Source organism: Danio rerio, chromosome 13 (genome assembly GCF_049306965.1).
Source record: "Danio rerio strain Tuebingen ecotype United States chromosome 13, GRCz12tu, whole genome shotgun sequence".
In the NCBI taxonomy this organism is placed as follows: Eukaryota; Metazoa; Chordata; class Actinopteri; order Cypriniformes; family Danionidae; genus Danio; species Danio rerio.
Genome location: NC_133188.1, coordinates 25,269,918 through 25,295,926, shown reverse-complemented (window position 1 = coordinate 25,295,926; position 26,009 = coordinate 25,269,918). Strand labels below are relative to the sequence as shown.

General features: G+C 37.2%; 1 protein-coding gene across 50 annotated transcripts in view; it reads right to left on the bottom strand.

The window, feature by feature from the left end:
- The window catches only part of camk2g2 (calcium/calmodulin-dependent protein kinase (CaM kinase) II gamma 2), a 121,944-nt gene that overhangs the window by 92,949 nt on the left and 2,986 nt on the right, over window positions 1-26,009 (bottom strand). For all 50 annotated transcript variants that reach the window (XM_021480790.3, XM_021480793.3, XM_073920861.1 and 47 more), the window contains exon 2: window positions 21,834-21,928. In XM_021480790.3, coding sequence (XP_021336465.1) covers window positions 21,834-21,928 — 95 coding nt within the window. The remainder of the gene's footprint in view (window positions 1-21,833; window positions 21,929-26,009) is intronic.

Here is a 26,009-nt window from a genome sequence, read left to right as displayed (position 1 = left end):
TGTGAAGACTTTTGCAGCCACCATTGCATCTCTACTGAACTTAAAAATATGATAGACAGAATTGTAGAAATGCTGGATTAAGATCGTCTAGCGGGTCGAATCGAGATCGCAATCTTTTTAAGATTAATTGTGCAGCTCTAATTTAGAGTTTGTCTACTTTTGACCTTGTCTACAAGTTGTTAGATTGAATTGCGCTGTGGAGCACGCTTTTAAAACTGCGATGATTTGCCATTGTGTTTATGTGCCCAACACAAATGACTGTGATTGGCCGTGAAGGTCATCAGTTCACAGAACTCAATGAAGTTTGTAAGCTGACATACGAGCGATCCGCTGATGAATCTCAGCTTTAAAACGATACAGTGTCTCAGTTTCTGTGGTTACACACAGAGTAAACACCGGTGAGTTCGGTGAACTGATGACCTTCATGGCCAATCACAGATATGTGTTGAGCACATGAACACAATGGCAAGTCAGCGCTGTTTAAGAATGCGCTCAACAGTGCTCAAATGTTTGCAGGAAATGGACGTACTTAAAATTTCAGGACCAATTGTCATTGAATTCCAGTATCATGACAACCCTAGTTGGAACAGCCACAAAAGGGTCAAGTGTTAACCACCTACTCTCAACACACATATCGTCGTTTTTTTATGATGGTCAACATCCAAATAATTTTCATTAGCATGGTTTCCCGCTTGCTCACAAGCCAAGTAATGTGGGTTCATTAATACAGCATTAATCATCTGTAACATGACTTGGAGGAAGAAAAGAGACAAATCTTGACCAAATCCGACAACAAGTGGTCATGAGAAACTCATCTAAACTCATGGTAATCCCAGATGGAAATGCTAATGCGACTTGGCTGATCACTTCTGACTGGGTCACTGAAAATGCATGCAAATACCAGGCAGAAACAACACTTCTGAACATATACTGTACTAAAAAAACTCTTTCATCTAAAACTCTATTAATCTATTGCTCATAGTTCTGAATCCATCCAATCAAAAAATACAAATAAAAATGGAAGAACAGAAGCAGTGTTTCTTTCAGTTCAATAATTCATTTCACTCTGATGTACATTATAATATGAAAGGGAAAAAAATCTTTAATCCCATGATGACTGGAACATCAGTGAATAATTAATTCAGACAAGCACACTACATCAACCACGACTGCTCTTTTACATCCCAAACCCTCATACAAGTGGTTTCAGTTCAAAAACTCTTTTCTTTGACTGATTACAAAGTTCAATTGCACACTTTTGTGAAGAGGCATGGAATGAGAGCAGTCCAACCACCAGCAGCACCATTGTCACCAGCAGCACACGCTCTGCCATTTATCCACCCACTGAGAAGATAAAAACCCCTCTCTCATCTACAAGATAAAAATGTGTTTTTTTTAGGAAGGGTGTGTATGTGTGCTTTGGGCAAGTTTATAGACAAGATAAAGGCAAACATTCAGCTTAGGACAGTAAAAGGAATCAAGCCAATTCGCAATAACACAGTGCTCACGAGCATATGTAAAACCTCAGTACCACAGCAATCGCACAAAATAGCTCAGAGCAGTTATTTCTTCATTAAGTTTAAAACCTAAAACACTCAAAACAAACACTGGCTAATGGGAACAATGTTTACAAAATATGCAAACGTTCAGCCCTTCAGCTCAACTCTTTCTAGGAAAAAAGGATAAGCGCGGCTACTCGTTGTAAAGTGGAGGACGTCCGGGTTTGTACACTGACGTGCTTGTGTGTGAGTGTGAGCTTAAGCCGCGCGTCTGTCCCACACCAGACCATCTGCTGATCCAGGGTGTCACTGCGTCTCCCCCTCGATCCGTCAGGGATTATCCTGTTACGTGCTTTAGACGCCTGCAGATTCCCAGCAGTTAAAACAAAGCAGGTAGGACAAATCCCTATATGACCACTGCATGACAGAGCGAGGGAATAAAGGATGGCCTTGAAAACACATTTCCCCTCTCAGTTCTGTTAGGGTCAAGTGTTAACTACTGATTTCACCATCCCACTGTAGCCTATCAAATTGCCATTTTCAATTTTATTAGACCTGAAGAATTATAGAAAGATCATTTCAGTGTGATAATGCAAATGCTTATTCTGACGTGCATGTAAATATATGTAAATCAATACTGTATATATGCATCTAAGAGCCAGGACACACCAAGTTAACAGTCAGCCGTTGGGCTTCATCAGTCCGGTTAGTTGCTTTGGTGTGTTCCTCACGGCACCACTTGACAGGTTAATGTCGAAGCTTGTTGGACTGAGTCAGCATGTAGAATTGGGGTGAGAGCAGGGTTTCTGCAGGTTATACCAAGGTAAATTTAAGACTTTTTAAGACCATTATGAATTGAAATTTTAGACTCAAAGGGCTAAACGCTAAGGAATTTTTCAAATGGCCCAGATGGAAAAGATTTTTATTTCATTCATTCATTCATTTACTTTTCGGCTTAGTCCCTTTATTAGTCCGGGGTCACCACAGCGGAATGAATTGCCAACTTAATCAGTGAATGCCCTTCCAGCCACAACCCATCTCTGGGGAACATCAACACACACTCATTTAGGGTGCTTTCACACCTGTGAATCGATTCAGTTGTTCCGAAACAGAAATTACAAATGTTACATTGTTGCTCTTTGCTCTTGGAGCGGTTCGCTTTCACACTGCAAAGTTTCTAATCGGATCAAAAGAGCTAAAACAAGTCATGTGAGAGTAAACTCTCCTTACATTGGTCAGAGTGTCAGGGTTTATTTTGCAGCGTCCCGCTATGCTGTCAGGAGAGGTGGTGGTTTGGTGGTGATTGACAGGGTGCGTGAGCTTGGGGGTGAGAGGGTGCGCGATGATGAGGGTGCGCGATGATGCCTATTTGAGGACCGTGAGGGAGACGCGAGATTACTGGGAGATCATCACTCGTTTGCGGGCATCCGGAGACTCGCGAAACTTCCCACCCTAATCATAATTCTCTCTTCATATAGCCGTATGCCTATTACATATCCATAAAACACTGTGATATAACTGCGCTCGGATCGGATCGCTTTCTCACTGCAATCAAACCGCTCCAGGGTTCGTTTCAATCGAGCCGAGACCACCTCACTCAAGGCGGTCTCGGAGCGATTACTTTGGCGCGGAACAGAGCGCGATTGCCCTGTTCACATATGCTAAAAGAACTGCGCTAACTGAGCAAACGAGACAGGTTCCGAAAAAAAAGTGTCGGTGTGAAAGTATCCTTACACATTGGAGAGGATTTTTTTGTAATTTATGTTTAGAATTTATAATAAAAGATCACATTCTAGGGTATGAATAATAAAGGAAATATTTAAAGCTGAAATATTTAAAACTCAATTCAACAGCAACATTATTTGTTATTAGGGTTGTCACGACACCATAAATTTAGTCCATGACACTGTAACAGCTAAACTATCACAATACTGTTGTAATTCATAACTCAAATCTACAAAATAATGCAAATTGTCAGAAATACTAGAATACTTATAATCCTTCCAGGTTCCACTTTATATTAAGTGGCCTTAACTAATATGTACTTACACACTTAACTAATAACTAATATGTACTTACACACTTAACTTATATGTACTTACACTAAAAGTTTGTTACAATGTACTTATTGTGTATATACATGTATTTACTGTGTACTTATGCTTGATTAATACATGTATGTAATTACATCTGTAATTAACTTCTGTAAATACATTTGTAAATACACTGTTGACCATCCCTTACACCTTAACCTACCCTTAAACCTACCCATACCACCAAACCTGTCCATAACCCATCCTCTATCCCAATCCAAAAGCACCACAAGTGTTCTCAAATACATTATAAACACAGTAAGTACATTGTATTTATTTTTTGATGTAAGTACATAGTAGTTAAGGACACTTAATATAAAGTGGGACCTATACTGTGACTGTTTTGTTGTTATTGAAATATATCAATACATAAATAAATCATTGATCACACTATATGATCTGTCATGACTGATTCTACACAGTTTTGCAACCTTAATGCAGACTGTAAAATTAAAATAAAACCAATGGTCTATTAATGGTCTATTGATTATTTGCCTGCACAAATGTGCAATTTAGTGACTTTTCCACTTGCAACATTAACTATTTTAGGACCATTCATGACGATACTACTGTTTACACACTACAGAGGCACCACCAGTATTTTGGAGCCATAGTATTGTGGTGCTGCCGAAGTACCGGTAAACCGTGCAACCCTAGCTGTTATATTAAAAAACAATCACATATTTGTGATTTAAATTGTTGATTTAAACACAATTATACCACCAAATAAAAATGTTACAAACTTCCCTAATTCATAACTCTTCCTCTCTCTTTTTTAAAGATGTAATTTGTAGAATAATAAAACAAAAACCTGTCCATAAGAGAAAAAGATAAATGCTTTATACATTTCTGACATCCTCAATTAAAACCCAGAGGTTTTGGTCTATCTTCATAATTCTTCAGCTCTCTTTCAACACAGCTTCTTAATGGTGACTCTAGCCTAAAATATGGATCAATTATTTAGGGTCTTGCAAACAATAAGTCAGCCACCTGAATAATGGTATTCATCTGTGTCAATGTTTGTACAGTGTGCCACATGCTCCAGTCATATGCATATCACCGAATACATTATGCCTTTACAAAATACAGAGTAAATTGGTTTGAAATGAACAGAGCCTGAGGTGTAAATAGTAAAGAGGAAGGCTGGCTTTTGTTGATTTGAATTGTGCAATATAAGTGTCTTGTTTGTTTTGGTGGTTTAATCCATCTCATAAAAACACACATAACTTTTAGAGACCAGAGAGTTAAAAGAACATAGTCAAATCTATTTGTTGTAAATATAGTCGTGGAACTTTTCCGAATATCAAGAGTCAATATGAAAATATGAAAAAAACGTTGCTGAGATTATGTCAGAAGATGATTGTTAAAAGTTTTTAGTTTGGAGTATTTTATTTCACAACTAATTAAAGGGCAAAGTTAAGGAAAATAGTTTTTTCTTTCTTGGAGAAAGACATCAAACTTCAGAGTAGGAAACTGATGGCTTCCACATGTGCTCAGCTGCAAAGAAATATAAGAGAAGCCACAAGAATGCTACAGTGAAATGATTTGCCATGCTGTTGGATCCAATTTCAATCCAATTCAGTTTTTCAAAATATCAAACCAAACATTTCCTCAACACTGCTCAGTTTCACTCTTCTGCAATCTGAGTAAACCAGCAAAAAATTCACCAAGAACAAAAGTGCACCCACCTAGATCATGCTTTAATTAAACTGGCAAGAAAACAGTCCCTTAACAATACATTCAAATTGACCTCATACTCTCAATTAGAGCTGCACAATATATGGTTTCAGCATCAATATCACAAAGTGTGCATCTGCAATAGTCACATCGCAAAGATCTACAATGCTGAGATGACATGGCAGTGAAATGTAATTGATGTATACAAAAATACAAAGCATGCACTGTTATTTCACTTTTATCTTTGCTCTATGCATGAAATTTGTTTATTACATGAAATACATGATTCACTGCATTCCAATCAACCCTAATAAAACATTTGGTAACACTTTAAAGACCAATTCTCACTATTACTTAGTTGCTAGTATGGGGTGTAATGGATCACAACTCAGTTCGGAACACATGTGACCAACGGATTAATATTTTTTTTACTTGTAGATTAATCCTAAATTTGTGATGATCGCAGAGAGATCGCCTCTTGTAGTATTTGAATCACATGTATAAAAGCATTTAGGCCTTCCTGTAAAATTTGTGAATTTGGCGGTTTCTTAAAAGGTGATGGTTTTTAATTTATTGGTTATTAAAGGTGTTTTCTGTCACTAGTTTAGCATTAATGCATTCAGTGTACGCTGCAATACTTATCATTAAATGATCGGAATTTCAACACCCACAGAACATAAATTAAAAATGATGGTGATTTGCATATGTTTATTAATCCTTCAAATAACTGCATTCATCTCTGTGTTTGAAAAACGCAAAATCAAGAAAGAGATTTAGTCTTTAGTCTTTTGAGTTAGAAATGAAGTTACAAACAGTCAAATAACACTGAAGTACTTGAACAACTGTTTATAATTTAGATAAACCACTGATGTTTAAGGTAAAGATTAAAATCAAAGTCATATGCATTTAACTTGACAAAAATGTAAGTTTTAGGCAGCAAATACATTATTTAACCAATAGGTAGCAGCAACCAGCCATCAAAAATAAGCCACTGAATAATTCTTCAAAAATGACACATCTAGCATTGAAACATGAAGTTTTATGAGTGAATAACTGAATTATTTATTGAAAATGACAGTAAAAAATAATATGGATTGTACAAAGTACAATGTTAGATTTATACATTTAGCGTAATCAGCCACATTAATAGTAACAGTGAATTCTTTTTTCACAGAACTGAAAATGACAATTTATTTTTATTCAGCTGATTATTTCTTAATTTTAATTTTAATATGTTTTTGTAATAAATGAATAAATGAAAAGAAAATGACATTTGTTATCTCCCCTTTTTGGCTGATCTGAAAAACAATCAGATCCATGACAAAAAAAAAAAAAAAAGTGATCCGAACCATGACATTTGCGATCCGTTACAGCACTAGTTACTAGCTTTTTGAGATATTGGCTGCTTATTGGTTCTTATAAAGCACATATACTGTATGATCTTATTCTACATACCTAATCCTACTTAAACTACCTTAATAAGGAGCAAATTAGGAGTTTATTGAAGCGTGAGTATTGAACCTTAAAAAAACTTTCCACATAGTGCCATTCAATCATTTACTGGAATTGTATAGATACAGTATATCGCAATATACAGTTTAAGTCAAAATTATTAGCCCGCCTGATTTATTAGCGCCCCCCAATTCCCCCCACCCCAGACAAAGCTTAAAGTGACATTGAAAGGCTAAACCAGGTTAATTAGGTTAACTAGCCAGCCAACTAGGCAAGTTATTGTATAATGATGGTTTGTTCTGTAGACTATCGAAAAAAATATAGCTTAAAGGGGCTAATCATTTTGACATTAAAAAGGTTTTTAAAAAAATTTAAATTTATTTTAATCTAGCCCCCCCAAAAAATCGACTTTCTCCTAAAGAAAACATATTATCAGTCATACTGTGAAAATTTCCCTGCTCTGTTAAACATAATTTGGGAAATATTTAATATCAAAGGGGGGCTAATAAATCTGACTTCAACTGTATATCACAGAAAAACAAAAATTCGCAATGTCAGATTTTTCCAACATCGTGCAGCCCTACTCTCAATTAAAGCTGTAATGTTCACTCAGAAATTAAAATCTTCTAAAAACCAACCGCCCCCACTCCCTTTAGAATGTTACAAGCTAAAGCTGAATTTCAACCACAAAGTGTGTCAGCTTTAGATTTATCAGCCTCCATAGATCTAACAGCATTCTTTAGAATCGGTCTACAAGTGGTCAAGGCCAGCAAACATTCATTGTGACTAATGATACTGATGAACTGAGCAACGCTGTTGATGGGAAATCCTGTTTAATCAAGGCTGCAAGTTATATTGAGCAAATGAGAGCAATCACTAGCTGTCCGATCCAGTGAAACAAATGAAGGCAGCTTTCCTTTCAAATACCCCTTTGGAAGCAACTGTAATTAAACATTAGCTATGAGTTCATCTAAAGTTACAGGAACACGGTGACACCATTGAAGTAGAACTCCAGGCATCTGAGCAGAGTGTGGCAATAGAGGTGAATCTCATTGAATGTCATGGTAATCAGGACCCAGATGGGCATCAAGGACAGTATGCTGAGACATTGATTATGTGGTATGTAGACTTGTTCTTTACCAGAAAACATTTAGAGCTTCTCCCCTTAAATGTTATACTCGGTCCAAAGACATAGTCAGACTTAACCAATAAGCGAGTTAAGCAGCCGCTTAGGGCCCATGGGAATTAGGGGTCCCCGACCAATGCCAAGAAGCCTATAATAATCCTTTATCTCTTTAAAATATTTTCTATTATATGTTGTAAAATCGGTCTATAACTGTTAAGATTTTAACATTATTACTTTTTTAAAACTTTGGGCACCCCATGAACAATGGAACATTCTGTCTGTACTGCACATGCACGAGGTGCAAGTGTAATCAAAGACACTGCCAGCCAGAGGTACCAACATAGTGACTATTCAGACCCCCTTAGGGCCAAAAAAATAAAAATAAAATAATAATAATAATAATAATAATAATAAAAAAGTGACTAGTGAATGTTTTCGATGTTACAGGAGATTTTTAGACTTTTATGTGTCCATGCTGTACCGTTCTTAACGTTACTGTTCACAACGAGCTGCAGGTGATGCCGTCAGTCTCTCGCCCGCCTTAGAGCACTCAAAGGCGGCACAGTGCTACACAGCCGTCTCTTACACCAGCAGCATTGAGAGCAGATCATTCCTCTGCATATTAACGGCAAATGTTTAATGTTTAAGTACTGAGTGAGTGGGGTATTTCACTGGTACAGTCAAACCGATCTGCTTCTCCTCTGTTTTTAATGCAATAATTTAAATAGACTGTTTATTATTTTCTTACTGTTGGTCACAATCACAGAGATTTTAGTGACACAAGTCTGCCAACGATCAAAGTAGACATGGGTAGAGTTAACAAGAGTGAGAATTTTGAAAATATTTGGGGGGAAAGTTGAAAAACAACAAACAAAGAAACGCAGCTTCCTCCACATTTCTGCCGTCTGGTCAAAACAGCAGTCAGATGCTGAGCGATGTGAGCTTGTTAAGAGATCGAGGGCCTGTTCAAATAGCATTGCCCAGTAAAAAAGCCGCCAATTCACTAACAGCAGTTACTCAATTCATTTGAAAAATGGTGAAAAGATTAGATTGATAGATTGTGAAATAAATTGGTTTAAACATTTTTAAATAATATTATTATTAAAATCGAATCACAATATACACTCACACTTTTTAACAAACAGTTTATTTTTCAATAATGCTAGGGCCCCATACCTGAAATTGTTTACGGCCCCCAAATCACAAAGTCCGCCCCTGTTCAAAGATATACAAAAAAAAAAATACAGTCCAAAGTCAAAGACGACTAGTGAAAATTTGGGGTTGAGAATAATGGACTGTTAAATGACTGATATTGCTATTGCAAAACAAGGGAGACATACCTTTTTTCACAGAAATGTTAATAGGGCTGGGCCGATAAATACATTTATGTCAATAACAATGATAAGTTATAGACTTTTTACGCTATATTGATCTAAGAGCCAATCACACAGCAGAAATGTGCAACAATGGGAATCTAAAAGTGTATTGATATTAGAGATGTATCGAATTTTCAACCACCGAAAATTTATCGACCAAAAATGTTATATGTCATTTAGCTGATCCTCTAAGTTTTGTGGCTTCAGTGATTGTTGGGGTACTCTTTTAAATCTGGAAGCATCACTAACTGATATCAAAATATATATTGTTATTGTTCAATATGTAAAATAATTATCAACACTGACTTTTTGACATATCACCCAGCCCTAAATTTTCGGTAGCACAATTGTTTTCAACATTTTAATACAAATAAAAAATATATTATAATGTTGAGCACCAGAAAAGTCAGAAAAAAAATTAAATAAAGTTTTGCTATCAGAAATAAATCAGTATTTTTTGTTATTTAACAATAGAAAATAATGAATGTACTAATACAATTTGTATAATTAAATAATAATAATAATAATAATAATTCCTTACATTTATATAGCACTTTTCTGGGCACTCAAAGCGCTTTACACAATGGAGGGGAATCTCCTCATCCACCACCATTGTGCAGCATCCACCTGGATGACGCAACGGCAGCTATTTTGCGCCAGACCGCACACCACACACCAGCTGATTGGTGGAAAGGAGACAGAGTGATGATATGCCAATTATGATATGGGGAAGGTTAGGAGGCCATGATGGACTGAGGCCAGAGGGCAGATTTGGCCAGGGTGCCGAAAGACGGCGCTCACTGAGCAGTATAGAGTCCCCGTCACTATACTGGGGCATTAGGACCTACACAGACCACAGGTTGAGCGCTGGCCTCACTAACACCACTTCCAGCAGCAACCTAGCTTTCCCATCTGGTCTCCAATCCAGGTACTGACCGGGCGCAGCCCTGCTTAGCTTCAGTGTGCGACCATATGAGAGTTGCAGAGAGCTACCTGCGCTCTGTTTTACTATGTTTAGATCAAATAAATAGAGTATATGAGCATATGAAACTTATAAACAGTAGTTTGCGCATGCCAAATATTAGCCAACATGAAGCAGAAAGCTGTTGTGTACTATAAGACCGAAAGGCTTGATTTTGTGAAAACAACCAGTGGGTGTATGTCATACCGCTAATTACACAGCTACTTGCCACTAAATTAAACAGTTAGACACAAAACATTAATCTGAGCTTTAATAATTTACAAGCCTACTAGCTACAAGTAGGGATGCTCTGATCAGGATATTTGCAACAAATACAGAGAAACGTTTCCTTGTCATTCCTTGCATCCCTATACTGTAGCTAATAGTTTAAGTAAAATGTGCAGATATATATTCTTTTCCTAAAGGTGCCAATAGATTGGAAATCTGTAGAGAAAAAAAATAGTAAATGGCATATCATGAGCCTTAGGGTGCTTCCACATCTGTAGTTCGCTTGATTTGGTCCGCACCAAGGGCAATAAATGATACTTTGTAGCAATTTCTGCCATCTTTGGGTCGTTTTGCTGGCTTTGGTCCGAACCAGTTAAAAAGAACAAAAATGCACTCATCTGACAAAATCCACATCTCTAATTGGCCAGATGTTGTTGATCATAATTCCTCAACTGCTTATTGATTGGTCAAAATTCAAGTGCAGGAGAATGGCAATCAACTCCTGCAAGTAAACAAACCAGCAGACACAAAATGTCGCTTTTTACTATGGAGGGACGACTGCGCTGGCTGATTAGATCCCTGCTTTAGACATACTAAACATTTCGAGAATGAAGCGCCGTCACGGCTGTAAAACAATATTTTAATGTATCGCTCGTCACTTCAGGAGGCGGCATGAATTACTTTAGCTAAACTGCGACATGGTCATCTTGCGGAAATATTACCTATTCTCTCTCTCTCTCTCTGTGTTGGTAAAGCGCTGTCAACAAATGTTTTTCCTCCATATCCCATAATGCACAGCGCATCTGCCTTTTTGCGGTTGAACCTGTTTTAGTACGGATCATATTCTCACCACAAACGAACTGCTCCAGGGTTCGTTTGAAAGCGTACAGAGACAACCTCTTTAAGCAGGTCTCGGTACGCTTTTTTGGTCTGCTTTTGATGCGCACTCGAGTACAATTGCTGCATTCACACCTGCCCAAACGAACTGCAACAAGAGGGAAAACGACCTCTAGTGCGATTCAAACTAACTAAATAAGGCAGGTGTGAAAGCACCCTTAAACACCATTGATTACTCTTTATAGAAATCTCATTTGAGAAAAGACCACAGAAAAATATTGTGAATCTGAAGCTAACTCTGACTGTTACATAACACTCTGGAACATTAATATGCACAACAGTGTTTGATTGGCCACAACATTTCCAAATGAGAATGCAACAATGATAAAAATGTTTCCTTATATTCTCAGATTAATACAGCTGTGATTCTTTTGCATAAAGTTAATGCAACAGGCATCTTATCACAGTCAATAACCAATAAGAATGGTTGTACAATCCAATTATATTGATATATGGATTACAAGTTTATTTACAGTAGCTGGATACCCTTTTCCCCCATTGAACACAATGTATTTTATTTTCAGATATATTTTAAATATTTTGGAACAGTAGCTTTTAAAGTGGATGGGCCTTTTTAGCTGGAGATGCCCTAAAAAACGAAATAATACAGTTGTAAAAAAAAACTTGTAAATTAAAAAAAGTCAAAGTAAAGGAAAGCTAAAGATAGTAAAGCTATACTATATAATAATATGCATGGACAGGTTTTCATTACAAATGCCCTATTCCTTGTTTAGATACATTTATTGCAAAATTTGATTGATGAGATTGATCCAAAGAGGCTCCTATGGAATCAAACACAAACCCAACACATGTACTACCACTACCAACATGTACACAACCATACCTTTTACACCTCTGACCCTCGCTGGAACTTGCACAAACATTGCAAACATGCACACAGTGATGTCTTTCCTTTAAATATGTCCCAATAAACACCCACTCTTTTCCCTTTGGTGCATGCATGCACACACACACACGCACCATTTGGCTGGTGTTCATTAAAAATTCACAGTTTGTTCCATTAAAGATTCACCACAGCAGTGCTGTTGCGTTTATCAGGCCTCTGCCAGTCGCCCTCCAGCGAGCAGCGAGGAAGCTTTCCAGGGCCCTGATAATACGGCAAGGCTGCGATGCTGCAGCTGATCTGAGGGAGGTCAGAATAAGCAGGAGGGATGTGCACAGGCAGAAAGTGCTGAAGGTCCTAGCCTCTTTTTCCATTTAGAGCTACAGCAGGCTGTGCGCCTCAATTATTCAGCAGTGTTTCACGCGCCTCCTGACATCACTGCTGCATGCTCGTGATGCAGACGCTTCAGCCACAGACTCCACGCTGCCCTGGATTGAACCACTGACCACCATCACACACAAGTTCAGCCAAACCTCATATGGCCAGGAGACTGTATGGGAATATATTAACATGAAGGTTTCCAACAGGGGTACGGAGGTGGATTGGATATAGACTTAAAAAATCTTTTTTGCTGCTTGTTAAAGCACCTATTTAAAATGAGTTGAAACAACATAATACTTTAAGGTTTATTAGGACAACTTAATTGTTTTATGTTCAATCCACTTCAGTTTGTAAAAAATAATTATGTTACTTGGTCATGAAGTATGATGAAAAAATATGCCATAAAATAACAAAATGAACACAAAATAACAAAGGCAAGACGAAAACAGGTGATTTACATGCACACTTGAAACATTCCTCCTCGTTCAGTCTGCATTATTACTTATCACCACTATTTCTTGGCATCTTATCCCAGCCAAAAACCCAGAACACCAAGTATGGTTTATTATGTTGGATTGCAAGGATATATGGATAAACTATTCAGCTGGTTAACTGGAAACAACAATGATTGACCAATCAGAATCAAGCATTCCAGAGAGCCAAATAATGACAGCCGATAGCATCAAGGATGTCTATATAGTGTCTGAACATTAAACATTCTATCACGTGTGAAAGTGCTACGCTATATAATGATATGCATGCACAGGTTTTCATTACAAACTATATTATCCTTATTTATTATTACAAATGCCCTATTACTTTGTTTAGACTCAATTATTGCAAAATTTGATTCATGAGAATCAAAAAAATAACATTAAGGCTCTGTTTACACCAGTGCGTTTTAGTTTTAAAACGGCGTTTAACCTGCGTCCACACTAGCGTTTTACCCAGCGTTTCTGAACAGCTCTCCGTCTACACCAAAACACTGAAAACATACATCACGGTACCAAACACAAACACACACACTCTGGCATGCGCTGCACCATATCTATAGCAAGATGAGAGCTGTGCTTGTTGGAATGTTCATCAAGGATCTAATCTCACTATATTTGTTAAAAATGATATTTAATTCATCTTGTTGTCGATATCTAACAACATATTCCCTGACTTTGGTCTTGTGAATCTATTACTTGTTTTTGGGTAACGTGTTTTAGCTGAGCGCAAAGTTAAGAATTAATGTAACCACATACATTCTGTATATTGATTGATTGCTTGCCTTTTTTTCCTATAATGTATAAACTTATTGTATGTTATACTTTTATAATGATCATTATTGATTATTAAAACTCATATTCAGCAAAAGAGAGGAAATGTTTTGTATTTTCAATGAAAATGAAAGGAGGCAGTGATGTTATAGGCTCCGTTTTGTTATGAATAAGCATACAGTGAAGATGACGGTCATATAGGCAGCACAATGCCTCAACATTTCTGCTGTCAGTTAAGTTGTTAATATCAAAATGAAAATATCATGTTTTCATTTTATTGTTAAGATAGTGAAACAACATAGACAGGATGATGTGAATAAGGTAAAGTACACTGTTCCATTTAAGGATTTACCCAACATGTCCTCGGGAGTTTTCATATCAACCTTGCGAAGTCTGAACTTACAAGGAGAGGATGCAGGACTGAACTGTGTGCGTAGGCTACTTAATATTGATGAAAAAACCCAATCAAAGAGGCGAATGTCTGCAGCCCCGCCTCCGTTTTCCCCCCATCCACACTGAGATGGAGCAGCAGCGTTTTAGAATGAAAACGGCCTCTTCAGTGTTTCCAAAACGCTCCGTTTTCGGTGCTCGAAAACTCCAGCGCAGTGTGGACAGATGGCGTAACCATAGCAAAACTTATCAGTTTTCAAACTAAAATGCAATAGTGTAAACGGGGCCTAACTGTGTACAGCCAAATTCAAGACAAAAGCAGGTGATTTACATGCACGCTTGAAATACTCCTCCTTGTTCAGTCTGCACTATTTCTCTCTAGAATTTGAGCAGTAAAATTGTCTTGAACACAAACACAGGCATTTATTGTGTTTCAGTAGTTGTGTTGTTGTTCATGTTCTCTCTATAGTGTTCTCTACCTGCTATTTTACTGTAAAACAGTCAGCCCCATTTCTTGTTGACACCTTAAGGAACAAACTACAGTTCAAAAACAAAATACGAGTGTACTCACACTAGGTACAGTTGTCTTGAACTGTGCCGAATTGTGATTGTACCCCCTCCCCCCTCCGCCAACGGCCTGCACTCTCACTGCATCTTTACCTTCTGAGCCGGAGAACACTTCCGTCATCGATGATGCTACTGTTTAGTTTAACAGGAAGAGAAGCGCTCTCGCTCGACACAGTGACATTGCTTTAGTTATATCGTTTTGTAGTAGTTTTGTTGTAATAGTTTTATTAATCTTTGTATAACTGAAGTTCACACTTCATTTGGTCGCTACTCTTTTCAGTTTTCAGCTGCTGATGCTTGGAATCATCTGCAGCAGACCTTAAAGCTTAACACTTTTATTCCACTATTATCCTTTAAAAATTAATTTGTGAAATTGTTATTATATTGTGTTACTGCTGCTTTATATCTGCTTTTTAAGTTGCCTCTTGGTCAATTCGTCATTGTAAATAAGAACTGGTTCTCAATTTACTTAATTGGTTAAATAGGGGTTATTATTGTATTATTTTTAGTCTTTTGAGATGCAGTGACATGCAATCAAATATTTTGCACAACAGGTCCACCACTTTTGATGCTTATAAAAGTCCCCATGCTGCATGTATTAGAAGATTTGCTGAAGGTGCAGCGCAGGGTTTGTATCTTTAATAAACTACGACAGTTTGAGTTCATTGAAAATCTTCAGCATCTTCAGTTTCTTGCCCAGGCACACTTTGCACTCACACTACAAGCGTACTGCGCCGAAGTCCAACTGAACCGTGCTTTGGCACACCTCTTCCAACCTGGCCAGGGCCAGACAACTGAACCGTTTCAGGGCCCGATTCAGAGCACTCACACTTGTAAAATGAACCGAGAATCGCGTACGGTCATGGTTCGGATAGCCTAGTGTGAGTGCACCCTTAAGGAAATGTGTGACCTGCACACACACGCAAATGTATTATTATACAGCTGATGTTAACATTACTTAAAATTTTATTGATGTAAATTAGTTTTAAAATCAACTGTTTCAGTATTAACTTTATATGACCTTGTACATTCAATAATAAATGCATCCAATAATATTTTCAAATATTGCATTATATATGTACAAAGGCTGCCCGATATTGGAAAAATCTGACATTGCAATATTTTGTTTTCCTGCAATATATATATATTGTTATGTGAATATAATTTCACCAGATGATTTGAATAGCTCTACTTGGAAAAATTTCATTAATTTAAATTGACTGGGCTGATCAAGTCTTTTTTTTCATGCAGTGCATCTGCATATAATCTAAAACAAATTACAGGCATTTATAAATACAACAGAGCAATGATAAAAGTTAAATAAACATTGCTTTATGATTTAATGAGGGGTCTAACACCATTCAAATGTAGAAATTAAACAATCAAATGTAACATGGTCATCATTGTATAAATTATTTTATGCAATAATCTAAAAGAATATGAGGCAGCGCTGTGGCGCAGTGGGTAGCAATATTGCCACACAGCAAGAAGGTCGCTGGTTCGAGCCTGGGCTGGGTCAGTTGGTATTTCTGTGTGGAGTTTGCATGTTCTCCCTGTGTTCGTGTGAGTTTCCGCCAGGTTCCCTGGTTTCCACTGATTCAAAGACATGCGGTACAGGTGAATTGGGTAAGCTATTTGTCTGTAGTGTGAGTAAGAGTGTATGTTTCCCACTGATGGGTTGCAGCTGAAAGGGCATCCAATATGTAAAACATATGCTAAATAAGTTGGCGGTTCATTCCACTGTGGTAACCCCTGATTGATAAAGGGACTAAGCCAAAAAGAAAATGAATGAATGAATAAAAGAGTATTATTAGTTAATAAAAGAGTATTATTAGTAATAATATCTTTATATTTTAAACTTTATTAAATAATGTTTAAATAATATATTGTTCAGCCCTAATATGTATGGTATGTTATTAATATGTACTATAAGTATGTTATTAAATTACTTGGGGGAAAAAGGTTCTGTTAGTTAAAAAAAAATGTACATCTAAAAGCAAAGACTGGATCAGTTAATCAATGTTTTTATTATAATTTTGAGCTCATAATTTCGAATCAAAATACCACCATCAAACATCGGCTGCATCCGAAACTGCAAACTGCCATACTGTATAGTACGCATAAATCAGTATGCGAGTCTAGTAGGATGTGCAAATTCATAGAATTTGAAAAACAATATGCGAGAAGTACCTGGATGACTTACTACTTACGGCGAGATTCTGAAGTGCGCATCCCATGCACGCTGCGTTATCCCATGATGCCCCGCGAGAAAATTCATGAATAAGAGTGAGGCAACGCAACTGACACAGGTAGGTCGTGTAATGATGACAAAATGGCTGATGTAGTACGTCCGAATTCCATTCATACTGCTCACATTAATACTGTATAGAACGTACTTTTCTATCGGCCGAGTAGCACGTTTAAATTCAAATGCAGAACCTACTGAATAGTAGGCGGTTTCGAACGCAACCATCAACTTGAAGTTTCAGTGAAACCACATTACTGTTTGAGTTAACATTACTTGTTTTAAGCTTGTGTACTCTACATTTTCATATTTTTATCTTTACATTTTATTGGATTAATCTGAATTATGCAAAACAGGTACCAAGGAAACCGAAGCACCACATAAAATAAACTCAATGCAGTACACATCTGCAATGAAACCTTAAAGTGGAAAATTAAGAACATAACAATGAAGGTCAGACACACCAATTGGAGGACTGCCATTAAACAAACACAAGAATGTGGCACTCTCAACATACTGCACTCTATATACTACAACCTATAAACAACGTTTGACTGAGTAATTGCAGTCCTGGCCTTTGCGAGATGACTCAAGAGATGATAATAGCTTATGTGTGTCCGTTAACAGGCTGGCATGTTGAGAGATCTCTAGGCTTTGATGAAGGCCAAGGGAATGGGGAGATTTCACGGGAGGGGGCTTTGGCACTTGTGTGGGCCCCACCGGATGAATAGCACTGTTGCTTTTTAATGCAGTGCCAGCCAGCGTGATATAGAGTTTTAAGAAAAACAGTTGCCAGGTTCCTTCAAAAGAAGCCTATGAGAGTCGCCAACTTATCCTGATCTAATTACCTGCTGTTTTGTTTTTTTTAATAAATCTGTTGTTTGCTGGCCATCCATGGGGACTGTGATGTACATACACAATGCACACAACGAGAAGATGATCTGTTGTTATTCAGCTTGAAAGCATACAGACAGCACAATCATTGCTCCAGTTTGGGCTATTGCTATGTCCATATGTCCGCACACGTTCAGACATGCTGCTTTTCAAATAGGATAAATCTGCCTCCAAAGGGCAATTTGGAGTGATAACACTACTGAAAGCTCGATCCAAACCAAAGTGTGCAAAAGTGCCCCTCAGGGTGCAAATGCTGCAAATTCACTCACATGATTCTTTTCACATGACTAATGTGTGGTATATACGATACAGGAGTGTGTGCACTGATATGTTCAAGCAGAAACTATGTTTGATCCAGTCCAAAACATGTCAACGTGTACAGCATCCGGGAATAGCCAATGTGAAATCAATCAAGATTAAATTCAAAAGGTTTCCAAAATGTGACTACATTGCATAGACTCAAGTTGCCATGTCCATGGTACTCCCAGAGAACTGGACTACTTTTACACGGTTGCTGTGGGTATTTTTTCTTATTTCCTTAATATGAGTACATATTTTACTTGAATTCAGTGATCTACACTACCTGACAAAAGTCTTGTCGTGGATCCCAGTTGTAAGGGCAACAAATAATAACGTGACTTCTAGTTTATGGTTTAGAAAAGTGGCAGAAGGTAGATTTTTCTGATGAATCATCTGTTGGACTGCATCCCAATCATCACAAATACTGAAGACCTATTGGAACCAGCACGGACAAAAGATTCTCACAGAAATCAGTTAAGTTTGGTGAAGGAAAAATCATGGTTTAGGGTAACATTCAGTATGGAGGAGTGCGAGAGATCTGCAGAGTGGATAGCAACATCAAGAGCATGAGGTATCAAGACATTTGTGCTGCCCATTACATTACAAACCACAGGAGAGTGCAAATTCTTCAGCAGGATAGCACTCATTCTCATACTTCAGCCTCCACATCAAAGTTCCTGAATGCTAAGAAGGTCAAGGTGCTCCAGGATTGGCCAACCCAGTCACCAGACATGAACAATATTGAGCATGTCTGGTAAGATGATGGAGAAGGCATTGAAGATGAATTCAAAGAATCTTGATGAACTCCTGCAAGAACGCTTTACGACTTTATTATTAAGGTTATTTGAGTCATTGCAGAGATTTATGGATGCAGTCGTCCAACTCATGAGAGTCATACACAATATTAATTCTTTTTACACTGCACCATGACTTTATATTCTGTACTGGACAGTATTTCTGTTAAGTGACAAGACCTTACTGTCCTAATTAAATAATTAAAAATTAAGGTATGATCATGTTGTTTTGGTAAAATAAGCAAAACTTCTGATACCAAATGATCAACTAGAAGTCTAGTTATTATTTGTTGCTCCTTGAACTTGGATAGACTGTTGTCAGGTAATGTATGGTTGATAATAATTACCTCATTATTTGCACTCCCTCATGCATTTTTAAACCTTTTTTTCTGCTGTTGAACACAAAAAAATAGATATTTTGAAGAATGTTGGTGTCTGGGACCCATCAACTTCCATAGGAGGAAAAAAGAATACTAAGGAATTCAACGGGTGTCAGCAACCAGCATTTTTCAAAATATATTTTGGGTGACACTTAACTTGAAAGGGTGTTTATGAGACTGTCGTAAGGTCTTTATAATCATGATATGTCCTTTTTTTGTCTGTCATGACAACTTGACATTACCAAGACAACAAAACTTGTCATAAATCTATCATAACCATGATAAGTGTGAGAACTATTCCTTAACAGGTTTATAAAATAGGAGTAATATAGGCTGCTTGTTTACATGCAATGTAGACAGACACACATCTGTTTTCAGTAAAAGTCAATTTTGTATAAAAGACCATTTTAAAATCCAAAAAAGGAATCTATTTTATAGGCACAAATGTGTTGATTTGTGTTTTTATATGTACAATCAATTACACACATTTTTATACGGTTTTAACTTTAATGACATGTTAGCTAATGGTGTTGTATTGTGTTTGTTTAGCAAATCATTTGCTTAAGTCTACTGAAGATATAGATATTCAAACATGCATATATACAGTTGCAAGCAAATTTTAAGTAGAGTCAACTTGCTCTTAAGTGCTCATGAATCAGCTATGATCACTCCAATATGGCAGATGGCTAATATATAGCAGGCCATAGAAACTCTTCATCCCTTCAAAGTTCTTACTCTGGAGGTTCTTTGTAAGTGATTAAAGTTATTTGTTCTTACTTAGTATTTGTAGGGATTACACCACAAGGTATCACCTAAAGTCAAACCATAACCATAATCAAAAGTGCCCTTTCAAAAAAGCCCCATTTTGGGATGTCTGCACAGTCATTGGATGTTGGTCTGGGTGACATGTTCACAAAGTTAACACAATTACTGCGTTATCATGATCAATCATGCCCACGCCTAGATAGCAATCCAAAAGAGTAATTTAATTAAAATCCATCTCATTTATTCAACCAAAGACAGCCCAACCTGATACAGGTACACAAAGTGTTGGTTCCCCGAAATAGATCTGCTGCTTTTGTTTTGCGATGCAGCAGAAATGGTGACTGAGGCTCATATATCCTGACCGGCTTCACCAACAGCATAATTAGCACTGATGATACTGACAGTGATTAGTGACTCAACTCAGAAAGAGAACAAATGAAGGAAGGTAGCAGCATCAACAGGTTTCCTGCATTAGCTGTAATGTTTGAGCTCAAAGAACAGAACTGTCCACAGAGAAGAAATTATTAATATTGTTTAGTATGCTTAATGCAGAATGGAAGAACGAATATAATTGGATCTCTGCTCTTCCTGTTAAGTGTTTGAGGTAGGTTGATATACCTTAAATTAGCATGTGCTCATAGTACAGTCCTTTCTGTTCAAAAAAGAAGAGACCTGTCATACGCAACCAGCTCTGCTCGTGGTAGATACACTAATAACGAGGATCTATGGTGTATTTCAATGACCAAAGACTGCAGAATACACAAGACATGCCGCTCATATAGTTTTGAATGGAGAAAAGTATAATCATGTCAATGTGGCTGCTCTAGTGAATGAACTCCCAGCTTCAAGTAATGGAGCCAATCATCGGTCTCTAAAGGCTGGTGATCCTCCTGGAGCAGGTCCAGATATATGCTTTTATTACAGTTTTTGCAGATTTGTTATTATGAACCCACTTGGGTTCATTGTCAGCAAATATGCTGGAATCTCAGCGAATCCTTGCCTCACAGACATGAGAAACATCTACATAAAGCTTGAAATCTCTACATTTAAATAAACTAAAACTTGGTAATAAATGTAGTTTTGTAAGCTGTAAGAAATGAACCAGAGGTAAAGCCTGTCACATCTGACTTCATGAATTCCCAACTCAGCCATTTAAACTCAAATCGCATGATGGAACAGATTTGAACATCCATGAATACGAAGAGATCCTTTTTATTTTGGGATGAGATTTGCCATCCGGATTAAGTTGGAAATTACTTCAGAAGACCAGCATGATCGATATTAAGAGGATGATATTTTGTAACATAGAAGTTTTTGACTCTTATGGTAGTTATAGATTGATGCACAGTATAATATCTGAGTAAGTCTGTCAGAAACAACCATAAAGGAGGTTGGTGTCGTGATCTCGTTCCCTTTGCGCGTGTATGAGCAGTAGTTTGGGCAACCTGAAAAAATGCTGGTTTTGTAACGATTCTAATGTTTACAATCAAAATTTCGTAAACAGCTGTTGTTAAATTATACTGGGGCTTCCAAATATGAAATTTAATCGGAAGATCACACTGTGAGAAACACGCAACATAAATCACAAAAAAAATTAGGTCATTTTAAAGTGATGGTGTGTTATTGATATACATTGATTGAGATATTCTACAAAGACACTGTAAAAGATCAAATCCAGGAGCCAAAAGTAAAACCTTACCTCTTGCCGACAACTTTTTTGTGTTGATGATCTTAGCAGCATATTCCTGGCCGGTTGATTTCTTTACACATCGCCGAACAACAGAGAAGGCACCCCTGTTTACAAGAAACACAACAAATCAAAATCGACAATTAAATAGATCAGGGGCCATTTCAGAAAGAAGGTTATGTGAAAACTAGTATTTTAACCCTGAAATGAGAGAAACTCTGGGTTTACTGTTTCAAAATGGCAGGTTTGTCAAGCTAGAAAAAGCAGGGTAAGTCAAGCCTGTTTCTAAAATAGAAGCAACTTTAATTCAGAGTCAGTTACCGTGGTAACTTACTCTCTGAACCTAACCTAGTCAGCAGCACTAGATCTCAGTTTCTGAACTCAGTTTCTGTCGGTATCCGTTGCTTTTTAGAGGTATTTCTTGCCTTAGTCTTATCTTTCCACTCACCTATTTTATTGCTCATTTTGGATACGCGCATAAAAACAATTGATGGAAACGTCATGATGCACATAACTTTTGAAAAAAACTCATTAAAATTCCAGTATTCATTCATTTTCTTGTCGGCTTAGTCCCTTTATTAATCCAGGGTCGCCACAGCGGAATGAACCGGCAACTTATCCAGCACGTTTTTACAGCGGATGCCCTTCCAGCCGCAACCCATCTCTGGGAAACATCCACACAGACACTCATACACTACGGGTATTTTAGCCTTCCCAATTCACCTGTACCACATGTCTTTGGACTGTGGGGGAAACCGGAACACCCGGAGGAAACCCATGCAAATGCAGGGAGAACATGCAAACTCCACACAGAAACGCCAGCTAAGCAGAGGCTCGAACCAGCGACCAAGCGACCTTCTTGCTGCGAGGCGACAGCACTACCCACTGCACCACTGCGTCGCCCAAATTCCAGTATGTGTATTAAAAAAAGGTTTGTTATAAGTGATTATATGATGATGAAAATGTGTGTGAACAGATAAACCAGCAGGCTGAGATCCACGCAGCTTCTCTTACTGGAGTAAATTCTGTTTTTACTGTTGATGTTTGGCGCTAGATAATCAGGACGTGACGATTCTTCTAGGATTGTTCTCCTTGATTCATTGGATGGAAGCGCTACTTTATTCGTTCATCTAGCGTTATTCTAGTTTCAGTCACACAAAGAAAAGACACGTTTGAGTATGGCATGCCCTAAGTAATTAGCTTAAATTGACTGACCTTCGACATGTACTATAACTAGATTAATGGGATTATTAGTCATTCTAAAAGTTCTGCTTTCATACTAAATGTCATATCAGCCTCTACCACATGATCAATAATAGAGGCTGACACACAAGTGCACTTTTAAATCTATTAAAACTGATCAACTTGTATAAAAGAGGGAACGTGTGTAAACATTTAATAAAAGTCACACATAACATTACTTATTTTATTATACTTAATTATTTAAATACTTTAAATGTAAAATTACGCATTAACTTGAGCAGCTATGTTTTCCCACGCTAACCGTCTGTTTCGCCGATGCAGTGGTGTTGCTTTTTTAAATATATGCTCATATTTGCTATAACTTTGCATGAGCACATCAAGTTCAGCTGGAGAAAGAAATGCTGATCTCTTTTTTCAGATGTTTCCATGGTGATTCCTTATATCTGCACTTCATTGATAAGGCCTTTGTATAGTTGCGGTGTGCGCGCTTAACTCTGAGTTGATCTACTCTGAAACCGAAAACTCAGCGTTTTAATCTCTCGGTAAATCAACTCAGAGTTCAAGTTTAAACTCCGAGTTGATTGAACCTTTTTACTAAAACAGGGCCCAGGACTTCAACTTAATAAAAAACAAGAAACTGCCAGTCTACAAGAGGAAAGTTGATAATACATTCATATAATATAATATAATATAATATAATATAATATAATATAATATAATATAATATAATATTAATTTCATTTATATTTGGGGATTTTTTGAAAAGTCTTTATTTGAGAGTTATAATCTGTGATATGACACAAACTAACAAGCATTAAACATTAAAACATTTGATTTTAGCATATATATATATATATATATATATATATATATATATATATATATATATATATATATATATATATATATATATATATATAAACTCTAAATCTTCCTAGTCCTAAAATCTAAGTTTTTATTGTTTAATGCTTGTTAGTTGGTGTCATTTTGATATTATATTATAAAAAGAAAAATATTAGCTGTGCACTAAACAGACATAATGAGGGTGAGACCTACATAAGGCTGAGATCCCCATTCCCTGAAGCACTACAAATGAAAAAATTAAAATCTTAATCTACTGATTTAAACATGCTGATATATAGCAATGTCATTTTACATATATAAAATATTGTGCAAACAGACAGTTATGCATATTGGGAATGTGGAAATGCTAAAAACAATGATTCATGGGAATGGGTGGAAGTGAAAATGTTCTTTTGACTCAAGCTGAATCTTAATAGAGTTGGAGATTTCTATGCAGAAACATGAGATCATATTTACTTCGGAAACCCGAATGTTGAACAAAATCAAAAAAGAATTTGCTAACATTTAAAGTGGCATGCTGTAACATACAGGTAATTTCCTGGCAAACCACTATTAGCTTTTCTAATAAGTTTTGTATTGTACTGAATTCCAATAATCTTTCAAATTATTAACTGTTGTTGACCAATGACTGCTCAATGAACACAACTGTGGCTGCATGTGATGGCAACCTGAGACCATTATAGATGCTTTTAATGATTTCTGCACAACACATACACAGCATAATGACATCTTTGCTTATAGGCAACAATCATGAGCAGCGACATGAATGGCACCAAAAAGGAAAAGATTTCAGGCATTTAACAGCTCTCAGAAAAATGTGCAGGCACTTGTAAACCACTGTCTCCACTTTCATTAAATGTTTTCAATATAAACAATAAAATAAGTGCTTAGTCAGCACACATGGCTGCTTCTGAATGGGGAAAGATGCTTTTTGGCAGCAGAATGGTGTAGGTATGGCAATGAACAGCGGGGGCTACATGAGTCATCTTAAATGTTCAAACCATTAGCCATCATCATGCGTTCCCACTGACACAGTTTGAAGTTGAACCATTGGAGGCTATAGAGTAGGGCTGCACAATACTAGCAAAATGTGTGTTATTGTTGCTGTGTGTTGCAATAACAATATTTTATATTTCGTAAGATACATCCTTAAAAAAAAGCTTATTTACCAGCAATTAAAAAACATATTTTATTTAGTAATTTCATTATCTAAATGTTATAATAATAACAATTCCTTAAGTTTATATAGCACTTGTCTACACTCTTAAATCGCTTTACACATTGGGGGAATCTCCTTATCCACCACCAGTGTGCAGCATCAACCTGGATAACGCGACGGCAGCCATATTGCGTCAGACCGCACACCACACACCAGCTGATTGGTGAAATGGAGACTGTGATGAAGCCAATTATAATATGGGGATGGTTATGAGGCTATGACAGACAGAGGCCAGTGGGCAGATTTGGCCAGGATGCCAGGGTTAAACCTCTACTCTTTTCAAAAGACAGGATATTTAATGACCACGGAGACCTCGGTTTAACATCTCATCTAAAAGATAACACTCACTGAGCAGTATAAAGTCCCTGTCACTATACTGGGGCCTTATGACCCACACAGATCACAGGTTGTGCGCCCCCGGCTGGTCTCACTAACACTACTTCCGGCAGCAACCTACAGTAGCTTTCCCATGTGGTCTCCCATCCAGGTACTGACTCCAGCCCTGCTTAGCTTTAGTGGGCAACCATGTGAGAGTTGCAAAAAGCTAGCTGCCGACTAATGATATTTATTATATGTTAATGCCGGTAATGATAATTATTTATGTATATTGTATGCTATAAAAAATACATTTTGAGATTATTAAATAAAAAAAGGCATTTAGACTTTAAACACAACAAAAGACTGAAAACCTCAGCACATATTCTGAGTCTTATTGGTTGTTGTCCTTTTCCATGTTAGTCTCCCAGCATTAGTATTTATTTTCAGCTCTAGGTTTACCAAATAGCACCTAGTGGATAGGTGGGCATGAACAGTATTTCTTGGTCAGGTCTGAATAAAGAGCCTATGCATACAGCACACAAATGTTTGGCATGTTTGGCACAAATGAATACAGAATTTCTCTG